The sequence below is a fragment of the Acanthisitta chloris genome, unplaced genomic scaffold, assembly GCF_000695815.1.
Source record: "Acanthisitta chloris isolate BGI_N310 unplaced genomic scaffold, ASM69581v1 scaffold12267, whole genome shotgun sequence".
NCBI classification, from domain to species: Eukaryota; Metazoa; Chordata; class Aves; order Passeriformes; family Acanthisittidae; genus Acanthisitta; species Acanthisitta chloris.
The window spans coordinates 119,826-132,507 of record NW_008683239.1 but is presented as its reverse complement, the minus strand read 5'-3'; the positions used below and the strand labels follow the sequence as shown (position 1 = coordinate 132,507).

Sequence of the window (12,682 nt, the reverse complement as noted above, 5' to 3'; positions counted from 1 at the left end):
GACAGAGTGGCTGGAGAGCAGCCAGGCAGAAAGGGACCTGGGAGTTTGGAGAGACAGAAAGCTGAACATGAGCCAGAAGTGTGCTCAGGTGGCCAAGAAGGCCAATGGCATCCTGGCCTGGATCAGGAACAGCATGGTCAACCAGACCAGGGAAGTGATTCTTCCCCTGTACTCAGCGCTGGTGAGGCCACACCTTGAAGACTGTGTACAGTTCTGGGCCCCTCAGTTCAGGAAGGATATTGAGGTGCTGGAGTGGGTCCAGAGACGAGCAGCGAGGCTGGTGAAGGGACTCAAGCACAAGTCTTATGAGGAGAGGCTGAGGGAGCTGGGGCTGTTTAGCCTGGAGAAGAGGAGGCTCAAGGGTCACCTTATCGCCATGCACGCCATGGTCTAGTAATGACAGTAGGGTTGGACTTGATGATCTTTGAAGTCTCTTCCAACCCAGTTGATTCTGTGATTCTATGATTCATTAACTTTATACTATTGTAGATCTGTTCTTACTGCTGCTACCTGTCGAAGAGAGCTGCCACAACATATTTGCTCTTGCTGTCCTGGGCCTAGTTAAAGATTATTCCTACATGCTAGGTCTATGAAAATGCATAAACTAATTGATGGTTTAACTTATTTTCAGGCTGCCAAGATCTGCAACAACATGCTCTTGGCCATCAGTATGATTGGCACTGCTGAGGCTATGAATCTTGGAATCAGGTTTGTTTGAGTTTTGTATAGGATTGAGGCATTTTTTCTGTGTTTACAGTTTTTGTGGTTTATAGTTGACTTTTGTTGAGACAATGATGATTATATGGCATAGATAAACTTTTGCCAGAAGTTGCCTTACAAAGCCATTAACAGGCTAAAGAGATTATTTAACAAAAGCAAGGATTTTCAGAATTGGAATATTCTCTTGTATTGGCTGTATAGGTTGTTGCATTCAGTGTCTGAAGTTAAGAGTTTATTTGTTTTGCTGTAGTGCAGTGTACAATAATGTTTGTCTTCCATTATAAACATACAGAGGTAAATTTTTGTTTGTATTCTAAGATAATGTACAGTTTATTCAGAGTATTATACTCCCATATGGCTCTCATTGCCTTTGTTTACTTTGTTAAATTGCTCCAAAATATATTGTAAAGTAAAACTTCTACTACAGTGTGTATATCAAATTAAGATCAAAGCATAAAACAGAACATCTACCTTTCTTCGATTTTATGAGTGCAGTTTGTCCTAATTGCCAAAACTCCTAGTTTGTCAAAAAGCTGGAATATGCTCCACCACACTCTTGTCAATGCTAAGAGTACCATTTATTTTCTAGCATATGATGCATCTAACTTGTAAGTGGCAGCATATTCAAGCAAAATTATTTTTCCCTTTCCAATTGTAAGCTACTTATTTTGCTGTGATCTTTGAGATTTTGTTTTGTTTTCCAATAGAGTGCATGCAAGTACGAGTTCAGTACCACAGTATTTGACCCTTTCATAAATACTTTTAGCCAGATCTAAATCATTTGCTAATTTATAGGCAGAAAAATCCTATGTTTGAAGAGATTATCTTGCAACCGCATATCTTTTAAGGGCTTTTCATGCATTATTTATCTGCACAGTTGCATCCTTAAAATTTGCCTGCTGAAACTACAGATATTGTAGATACTTAGCAACTGGGCTCAACTGTGTTCATGTGGATTTGATACTCTATAAAAACAGCAAGAGGGCATCAAATGCTTAAATAAATAAAAAAGAGCACCTACATATGCACACATACACGAGACAATGTAATGGATTCACATTTCCTCTTAATTACCATATCAAGATGCAGTTGTTTTATTGAATTGCCCTTGTCTCAGATGTTAGACTATCTTGACCTATTAAGTTGTCATGTTGTAATTGAGATAAAAGAGGAATTTGCTTTGCATCAGTGCTAATTGGTTTATCAATATCCTGTACCATTTACATTTTAAAATTGAGAGTCTGTAAGATACTGAAACATGTCTGCATCGAGCCATAATAAAAACAGTAGCATTGTTTACAACCATTGTAATCCAGTATAATCCAGAAAGCTTTCATCAGGTTCTGGTTTAAGTCATGGTTCACTTAATAAAACATATGCAACTGATTTTTCATTATAGTTTTATCTACATTTGTAGGAATGATTAGAGTTAAAATTGAAGGTAAAATAAAATCAAGAGGTTTGGAAGACAGATATTCTGGGCATGTAAGCCCTGTGCAGAGCAAGTTGATGTCTGCAGTCACTGTAGCTTGAAGGTGTTTAGAATTTTCATTTTTCATTTTTTCCTTTTCCAGTTTACATTTTGGCTGAATTTGTATTCATCATTTGTAAGCAAAAATCCAGTGTGAAGGTGACAGTATATAAAGCTTCCTACCCTAAATTAAGGTTATCAAGAAGGAACTGTATTTATTGTAGAAGAAACCTGCTGATTGTAACCCAAATTATACAAAGAGCAGAATCTCATTTAGTCAGAAACTGCATGAGGTTTAAAACAGAGACAGTAGTTTAAAGCCTTATGAAGTAATTTAAAACCCTTGCATTGATTTTAATTTGCTGTGTTTCAAATCCTAGCGAAGATGACTTCTGCTTCTAAATAGAATAAGAGCTTTCCACTTGGGTGTGTAAGGATTTCTAATGTGCAAGTTCACAGTTGTCATTCTAATTATTAGAAGTTTTGCTATATTGATGAGTTTATGATTTTTTCCAAGTGTATGTCTCAATGGATAGCATAGCTGCCTCGTCTGGAAAGAGTAGGAAGCTGAACTTGATTTATTAGATTGATGCATATCTGGTGAAGAAAGTCTGACTCTGACCTAATAGTGGTAAAGGATACTGAAAATCTAAATATTCAGACTACGAATTGTGGTGCTTAGACGTGTTCTTAACTCTTAGATGTGATATAAAATGTCTTTATGTCATTCATTGTGTATATTTGCTGCATCATTTAAATCCAGTTTTAGGGACTTTGGATAATTAATTATTCAAAATATAGCTCCCTGAACTAGATGTAACTGGCAAGTCATATTACACCACCTTCCATAAACCACTATATACACTGAGCTTACGTCTTCAAATCAATGGGATATTAATTCTGTTAATAAACCACTTCTCTAATGTTTCCCTAAACCAGACAGCCTAAATTTTCATTTTCTGAAGCAGTTAGAGTGACTGGCTTATTAATTTCAGATTTTTAAATTACATCTTCTATTGTTTAGTTATCTTATATTTGAAATTATAGAATTTTCCAAATTTCAACATAAATAGCAAATAGAATGTGGTGAGAATGAAAGAAAACTGACATTAATGAGCAAAAATTCCACAATAAACTTGCAGAAAAATAGGCAATATGGCTATGTAATTTGTGCATTTATATTCCACTTGCTTTTCTACTTTAGCATCATCTTTATTTACTAATCATCTTCATTTACTAATGAAGATGTCCATTTTCACTGGAAGCTATTTGAATTAGATTGCATAAATAATTTTATTTTTAATCCATCCATAGTTCTGACCAATGAAATGCTTGGTTTGTTATGTTTAGCTTTTTCCATTACTTTCCTTATGCTTTATGAATGTTGCAGACATTCTGGAAATGAATTCACATTGTCATTTGTATTTTCTTTTTTTTCTAGCATGTTAGTGCAACTTGTCAGTAGAAAAATCTGGAGTAGATTTTGCTATATGGTTTTATGGATAATATGCATATTGCAAAATGCCGTAGTGACTTACTGTGTCAAACCAACATACAGAGTGCATGTAAACTTCACAAATAAGAAGTAAAAACATTGTGATACTGTCCACAATCAGAGGTTATTTTTCTTTTTCGTTTTGCTGGTCATCTCAGTGTCAGTAACTTTATTTTACTGAGCCCTGAGTTACCAGTGAAAGAATGTCTAATACTAGTAAAATATACCTCAGAAATTGAACATTGCTGATACCTGGTTTGTGTTTAGGTCAGATGGAAGTTGCTGCCTGACAGGCAGTTTTCATTCCCTTCAGAAACTGCCTGCAATGACTCAGAGAAGGGTTTATGTGGTGACACAAGACAGGACAAGATTGCTTAATATTATTGGGATATAAGGGACTAGGAGAGCAGTAAGGGCTCCATGGCAATAACCTCACTGCAAAATCACTTTTGTGCTTGCAACGGCAGATAAAATCATCTCTATGAGGAGAGACTGCAGTCGCATTCAGATTTATGCCAAAAGCTGCAAATACAGCTCCTTCCTAAGCATTTTTACTATATACAGGCTTGTGCTTTGTTGTTTTTTCACATACATAAAGTGAAAAGATGGTAAAAGAACTTTGGCTTCTCATGCTGAGTTTAAATGTAGTCTCAGTCTCTAGCTCTGATTTCTGTGAGCACCCCTGAGCTGTGGTTATAGGACAGGAGCAGAAATCGGAGTTGACAGTGTAGAGGGGAGCATGTGCTACAGGCTGAGGGACGATTAGCCCTGGACACATTCCCTCTGCAAATTTTAGAAGGAGTGCCTTGAAAAATAAATCTTCAAGAGCACTCTGGTTCTGCTGGTTTTGGCATGGGGCTATACCTAAGTCTCATGAAGGTTAGTAATGACACTTGAAAGTACTTACTTTGCCATTGGCGTTTTAAACAAGGTCATTTTTTACTGTGATATAAGGGTCCTAAGGTTCTGTTTGAATATTTTCACCTTTAGATAGCATTTATCCAAAGAACCTTCTGATGGGAAACTGTCAACAGTTCAGCTGCTTCAGTTGTTGCACCTTAAAATGAGACCAGGACATATCATTCTTATGAGATGCTATTTCAATTTTTCTGTCTGTGCCAGACTGAGCTCTTAGAGGAGTGTAAAAACAATTCAGTACATGGTTTTATCAAAGCTCAGCAAAACTCAAGTTTTCAGCAGTGGCTTGAAGGGATCCTATCTTAACCTTTTTTTTTATATGTGCGTCCATTGCTGAGTTTCTGCTGTTCACTTCATTAGGAATGTTATTGAAGAAGCATTGATCTGAGGGAAGAAATTGTTTTTGCTCTATTATAAGTACAGTTAATACATGGACTTCTTTGCTGCTTATAAGGGAGAAGAACATTTTGGTAATTGTAAATTCACACGCACATGCACAAGCTCTTGCCACGTCCAATGGCAAGTTGTTATGGGGACTGGCAGACTGTCATCATTTTGATAGCTTGAGCAGTATATCTCCTGAACAGCAATGGAGCTCTTATGCAGAGAGTATCGTATGTTCCCAGCCAATTTACAGGGAAACAGCAATAACATTTTATCATGGTTGAGAGCCCAGTAGCTGCTTCCTATTAAACTTGCCCTTTCAGATACCTGTCTTGGATTAATTTGTTGATTTCAAATGGAAACTCAGTCTTCTCCACTGAAGCATGACTTTCTAGGATAGACTCTCGCTGAATGACAATTACTGTATATTCTAGCTGGTTTCAGACCATTACAAGCTTTGGGCACAGTGGAAGACAGAGGACTACTTCAGTAACTGATTTTAATATATGTCTAATTTTAACTGTCAGTTATATATGCACCAGTGGATGAATCCTCAGAAAGATGAAATGCAAAGCACTTCTAACTTGCTCTTATTAATGATACACTTGCTGCAGAGGAGAAAAAAAACCAGGTTCAGGTCTCCTGAAGAGAAGCTGCATGGTGTTTAAGAGCAATGAATTTTGAAGAAGCAGGGATACAAACTGTCACTATCTTCCTTTTTCTTTTCCTAGAGCACAAATATGCCAGACCCAGTGCAGACAGTATTTTACATATCTGTATAATACATGCATATCTTTTAAAGTACACTTTCACAGCGAGGTAGTTGGAGCACTGTGAGAAGGCCATTCTTTAGGAGGGTTATATGCATTTTGAAATAATAAGCTCTCTGTTGTGCAGTGTGCTCGCAGCTGTAATTATGGGCCTCTGCATGCAGCGAGGTAAGGCACAAGCAGGCACTACATTGTTAAATATACTGATCTGAATGTAACAATGATAAGGGAACAAACAAGCCAAGAGACTTGTTTGGGGGAAAAAAAGGCAACCTCTGTGTATTTGATAGCTCAGGCACCAAATGCTCTCAATGCAGGTATTTTGATTACAGCAGTCAAAGCTGTTATTGGGAATGGCTCTTGATGAAGACTTTGATGATGAAGACTTGATGCACTATGCAAGATAAAAGTACAGTTCAGATACTGAAAAATACAGGTTTTTAAAAAGTAAATGGCCGTGGAAAGTATTCAGTTGAGTGAGAGGGTTGGAAAAAATGGGGAAGAGAATAAAGCTTGATCCCATTCAGGCCAGCAGGAGACTTTCCATGGGATTCCAGGGGCTGCTGCAGCAAATCATAAATAAAGAGTACACAGCAGTAATGCTAAAAAGCTATCTGAGGTACAGAAAATTATCTGCTTTGCATTAGGATGGCAGAATTGCAGGAGGCATATGCCATTATAGGAATAGGAGCCACGCCATAGGGCGCACTGTCTTAAACGTAGGTTTTCAAATCCAAAATGCCTACTGGAATAAACACACGTTTTAGCAACTGTTATATTGGTAATGATCTTTTCTAATCTACAAAGTAAAACCTTGAGGGCTACAGTGCCTGGAAGCACTGTTAGGATCACGATGACTATGGTGTCTGAGGTGTAAGAGCTAGCATAAAGAGTGTTAGATTCTATTAAAAAAACCTTGGTAGAAGGTTGTGATATATCCCTTTTAAAATGTCCTTTTAATGTCATCTTGTATTGTCACTGGAGGTAATTCCCTTGCTTCTTTTTTGTTCTGAGTGTAGCTGAACATTTGTACAGGACCAGATAAACTACTGTAGCTTGTCCTTGCTATAAATGCAGTTGATGTAAAATTACACTTGCAACTTAATATCAGCATAAATGTGAATTCATAAGAGGGTTAATTTCCTATAATATTGTAGAATTTTCAGCATCTACGCTGAGCAGCAGTTTATGCCATCATCTCTGTGGTAGAACAAATGACGTTTCTACTTGGACAAGCTTTGTTTTATCGGGATCAGTAACCTTATCAGCAGTTGACCCAGAACTATAATATATGTTTGCAAATAGATAACATATGTCACAGTGAGATGCAGACTTGCCTCATAAGCAGGAGTATATAATGAAGATTTAATAATAGCAAAGCCAAGAATGTACACAATGTATACAATAGTAATACATTTTGAGAAGTGTAGCACTTTTATTCACATTATTACAGCAGGATCACTTGTGTTACCTTCTTCACTCAGAAATGCACTAGCATTCACATATAAGCATATTGCACAAGTACTTTCATGTTGCCACACTTGTCTGTGAATGTTTTGCTTTGTTAAGCTTTAGAGAATGAAGTTCTGATAGGAAGAACAGTATGTAACCTAGTAGGTAGCAGAACAGAGAATGCCTTTTAGTAATTGAAGTACAAGGGAGCTGCTGTTCTCAGAGGGCCTTTATTTTGCTTGCACTTTTAAAATTGATAGGTGAAGAGGATTTGCTTAGTGCAAAAGGAATAAAGCTCTGAAAACCTACTGCTTAAATGGTGGATTGATGCTCTTTAATTTAAGATACAGCATCCCTACCCCCAATATCAATACTCTGTCATTTTTCATGACTTACAATAAAGGGAGAGGAATGACGGTAGGGTCCTAAGGTATAAAACAAGTCACCCATGTCTTGTGCATTTTGACATTAACACTTCTCTTCCTTGACCTTTGACAGATTAGGCCTTGACCCAAAGCTGCTGGCCAAAATCCTAAATATGAGCTCAGGTCGCTGTTGGTCAAGCGACACGTACAACCCTGTTCCTGGAGTGATGGAAGGAGTACCATCTGCTAATAATTATCAAGGTGGCTTTGGAACGACACTCATGGCTAAGGTACATAACACTTGCATGTAACGTGTGTGCAGTTGCTTCTCTCTAGGCTTCTAGCAAACATTCTTCTCAGTGAAAATTTGTGATTACAGGATAATATGTAAACATGAACAGAGGGGATCACAGCCTCTTACTGGAGGTCTGAATTAATGGGTTTTTAAGCAGGCTTTTTTCCTTAGCCTTCAGTTTCTTTCTAGCCACTATTACTGCTGCACTACTCACTGAGATTATATGCACTGTCTTTTTAAGTTCTGCCTTAATAAAGGACTCCCAATGGACTTGTGCATATAACAAGTGTTCAGCAAACCATTCAGGTGCCTCTTGCATGACTGCTCTAGAATTTAGGAGCCTAAGTTCAAGAGTTAATTTGGGGAAATCCAGATGACCTAATTGGGTGTTAACAGTGGCATAAGCATCTCAGATTTTGGGCCTACTCTCTTCCAGATACCTTAAACTGTGCTACTGGGCATGCTCTCCAGCATCCCCTTCCTTGATAAGCCAATTGCTTATGTGTTTGTCTTTCTGCCAAAGGCCATTTGGAATGCAGAAGGCAAAGAAAGAGATTTCAACTCACACCTCTGCAGGCTGATTTTCTGTAGGTATCTGTGTCATGCTGTGAGCTCTCCTGAATTGTCTTTGTTGGTGACTGAAGTAGTGCTTCTCATGAGTAATAACCTACTAATCTAAATTACTTGTCCACAAAGAGGAAGATCTGGGACTCAGACCCTTCTCAACATGAGGAAGTTGAAAACCTACTGCTATCGCATCCCAGGAGAGTGCACTTGCTGGCATGCTCTTTGTTGTTCCAGGAAAATCACTGCCCTGAGTCACTTTGTGGTCAGGAAAGCAAAGCTTTTAGAGGCCAGAGAAAAGTAGGCATGGCGGTCAGGGCTCTGCATCCCACTGATGAGGACATACAGTTGGAGGAAGGAGCTGTAGAGCTCTGACTCTTGAACTACTTCTGCACTGGGCACAATGTTTGCCTAAGGTAAATTGTAAAACCAGTCCTGGAAGAGATCTCTCATCTAAGCATGTAAGTGTAGGAAATAATTTCACACTGAATATCAGTTTCATGGAGATACTGTACCGAGTGAGGCATTTGAGTTCATACAGGACAGGTTTTAGACATACAAGTGTAGGAGTGCTCCCAACTGGTCAGGCATTCTGGACATTTTCATCTCTTCCACATACAGTGGACTTTTTTTATGGGAAATGCAGAGCATGTTTTTGCCACTTAAGAAAAAAAAAGCTATATTCAAAGGAGAAAAAGGTAGGTAAAACTCTGAGGTTGAGAAGAAAATACTCCACAGTGAAAATATCTAAGAGTGACTCAGTAACACGTTCACTAAACACAGTTACTAAACTTCAAGTTCCTGCTCAAATATCAGATATGGTAGAAGTCAAAGGCTTTCTTAAAACTATTTTGTCAGCAACAGATCTCTCAAACAAAGCCAGAATAATAAGACTTACAATAATAGCCACATTATTTTTGGTGTTTGGGTCAGAAACGTTTGCCAGGCACCTCTGAAAAGCTCTTTGGTCTTGAAATTTGATATTGGAACATAGAATTTAGTCAGCTTAATGTGAAATCTGCTCTAAAGGTTTTGCATTTTAAAAAATCTAGTTTATTTCCCTATGCCATCTTTGTATCCATGGCACTGCAGGCCAGAAGTTCTGTCTTTCCCTGACAGCACAGTTGCTAATTAAATGTCAACTTTGGATCCCCAGAAGAGCTAGATTTATATCACACTCTTCTTGAGTCATGTCAGGACAGCCTTTGAGCTTTATTCCAAATGGCAGTTTCATTTATGTCAACTGCAAAATAAATGTAAGGAACCAGGTAATTCCAAAGTGAGCACTGGAAGCAGACTGTGAATTGTTTTCCCTGTTCCAAGCTGAGAAAAATTGGTAAGAATAGTCAGTGCACTGAGACATCTGGAAGATGTCGTCAGTTCCAAAGAGTATGAGAGGAGCCATAAACTATGCTCTCATTTTTGCTTTTCCAAATAGGTCAGCAAAGGGAAATTTCTTTCAGAGCTGTTTTGTACTATTTCACTTGAGGAATCACCAGCCTCAGGCAAAGGTGCAAAATACTTCACAATCTGAGGCTAAAGATAAGCTTTACTCTACATTTTGTAGCTTTTTTCCTTCAAAGTTCTAATTTATAGAATGGAATTTTAAAAAGCATAACAACCTTCCTCCACTTTGGAGTCAGGAGTCCATGTCCATTTAACCATTGAGATATTGTTGAATGTTTCAACCATCTTGGAGCCAAAATTTCGTTATTAAAGTGAACAGACCTGCTTTATGAAATAGTATTTGTGCTAGCAGTCAATTCAGAATTTTCAGGGATTGTTTCTGTGAATGTCCCTTCAGAGAGAAATATATCACAGTCACCACTACCAATACCAAATACCTTCACTAGTTTGGAGTTAGATGATTTTGCCATTCTAATATTTCATTACATAACTTAAGCTTTCTTGAATAAAACAGATAATATGGGAAAGGTTTGACAAAGAGGGCTTATAAGAAGCTAGGAATATGTCATGGAATATCTTACTGTAAGTGAGGTTGAAGTAACTGTTCCTAGATTTGTCAGGTCATCAGTCTTTCAGCAGAGTTGCTAGACAAGAAGAAATTATCTGCCCTGATGCATATGAATATTATTTTGGATCCTGTGACATCTGATATGTATGTTTTTCCCATTTTCCTAGATCTTGAAGTCATTTGAGGGTAATAGGAAAAGTAACTATAATTCTGATTTGTATCAGAATGACCTTTACAGAGCCGATTTACAGATCAAAGTGACATTTAGAGAGTAGAGTAAGATCTTGAATTTCCTTGTGCTAATTCAAATCCAGACACACAGAAAGTAAAGACCTGTCTTGTAAGTCATCCCTGAGAAGTCAAAGGTGCTCTCAGCAGTACTACAGTCTCTCAGTTCTTCTGTATCAAAAATGGAGTTCATCTGTCAGAGAAGGGGAAGAACATCTTCAGTCACAAGCTTGCCAAGCTGGTGAAGAGGGCTTTAAACTAAAGTTTCTGGGGGAGTGGAACCTCCATCCATCCCACTCGTACCAGTTTGATGCCAGTGACAGCAATAGCTGTTCAGAGCCTGGAGATGGATTGCAGGTCAGCATCTGAAGAGCAGCACAAAGAAATTGCAGCCACTCCAGCCAGCCAATGGGCCCATTTTTAATGACTGTGCAAACACTGTGTGTACATGCCTGAAGGGCTATGATCTATTTGGCATCAGTGAGCATGGTGGGATGGCTTCTATAACTGGTTTTGGAATGAAAGGATACAGGCTCTTTAGGAGGAGCAGGCAGGTGGATGAGGAGGGGGTTGCCCTCTATGTCAATGATCAGCTCAAGTGCATGGAGCTCCAACTGGGGATGGATGAGGAACTGTCTGAGAGCTTATGGGTCAAGATGAAAGGGAGGAAAGAGACAGGTGACATTATAGTGGGGGTCTGCTACAGGCTGCCTGACCAGGAAGAGTCAAAGGGGCCCTTTATAGACAGATAGGAGTGGCCTCACATTCATGAGCCCTGATCCTCAGGGTGGAATTCAACCACCCAGATACCTGTTGGAGGGGCAACACAGCAGGGCATAAGAAATCCAGGAGGTTCTGCACCTTTTTCACACCAACAAGGAGGTGCTGGTGAGGAATGTGAATCTCAAGAGCAGCCTTGGCTGCAAGTGACCATGAAGCGGTGTAGTTCAAGATCCTTAGGGCAGCAAGGAGGGCACACAGCAAGCTCCCTACCCTCAGGAGAGCCAACTTAGTCCTCTTCAGGGATCTGCTGAGTACCGTGGGATAAAGCCCTGGAGTGAAGAGGGGCCCAGGAGAGCTGGTTGATATTCAAGAATCACCTCCTCCAAGCTGAGGAACCAAACATCCCAACAAAGAGGAAGTCAGGTAGCAACACCAGGAGGCCTCTGCGGATGAACAAAGAGCTCCAGGACAAACTCAAACACAAAAAGGAAGCCTACATAGGGTGGAAGCAAGGACAGGTAGGCTGGGAAGAATACAGACAAGTTGTCCAAACAGCCGGGGGTGAGGTCAGGAAAACTAAAGCCCTGATAGAATTAAACCTGGCCAGATACTTCAAGGGCAACAAGAAAAGCTTCTATTGGTACATTGGTGCTAAAAGGAATACTAGGGAAAATGGAGGCCCTGTCCAGAAGGAAATGGGAGACCTGGTTGCCCAGGATTTGGAGAAGGCTGAGGTACTCAACAACTTCAGAGTTGAGAAACAGGCTTCAGAGGTGGGCCTGTGTGAACCTCCTGAAGTTCAACAAGGCCCAAGTGCAAGGTGCTGCGCATGGGTCAGGACAATCCCAAGCACAGATACAGTCTGGGCAGAGAATGGATTAAGAACAGCCCTGGGGAGAAGGACTGGGGGTGTTGGTTAACAAGAAGCTCAGCATGACCTGGCAATGTGTGCTTGCAGCCCAGATATCTAATCCTGGACTGCATCAAAAGGAGCTTGGCCAGCAGGTCAAGGGAGGTATTTCTCCCTTTCTACTCTGCTCTTGTAAGACCCCACCTGGACTGCTGCATCCAGCTCTGGGGCCCCAGACTTGATGGAGTGAGTGCAGAGGAGGGCAATGAAGATGATCAGAGGGCTGGAGCACCTCTCCAGTGAAGACAAGGCTGGAAGAGTTGAGGTTGTTCAGAGTGGAGTAAACAAGACTCTGGGGAGACCTTATAGCACCTTCCAGGACTTATACAGGCCCTAAAAGAGACCTGAAGAGGGACTTTTGACAAGGGAATGTAGTGATAGGACAAAGGGTAATGGCTTCAAACTGAAAGAG

The 12,682-nt window shown here is 39.7% G+C and overlaps 1 protein-coding gene across 1 annotated transcript in view; it reads left to right on the top strand.

Annotated features, from left to right (window-relative positions):
• Positions 1-634: 634 nt before the first annotated feature.
• Positions 635-12,682, top strand: part of LOC103806176 (3-hydroxyisobutyrate dehydrogenase, mitochondrial-like) — a 14,476-nt gene continuing 2,428 nt past the window's right edge. The window contains exons 1-2 of the mRNA XM_009078856.1: positions 635-708; positions 7,709-7,865. Of these exons, the coding sequence (XP_009077104.1) occupies positions 653-708; positions 7,709-7,865 (213 nt within the window). The 5' untranslated portion in view covers positions 635-652. The remainder of the gene's footprint in view (positions 709-7,708; positions 7,866-12,682) is intronic.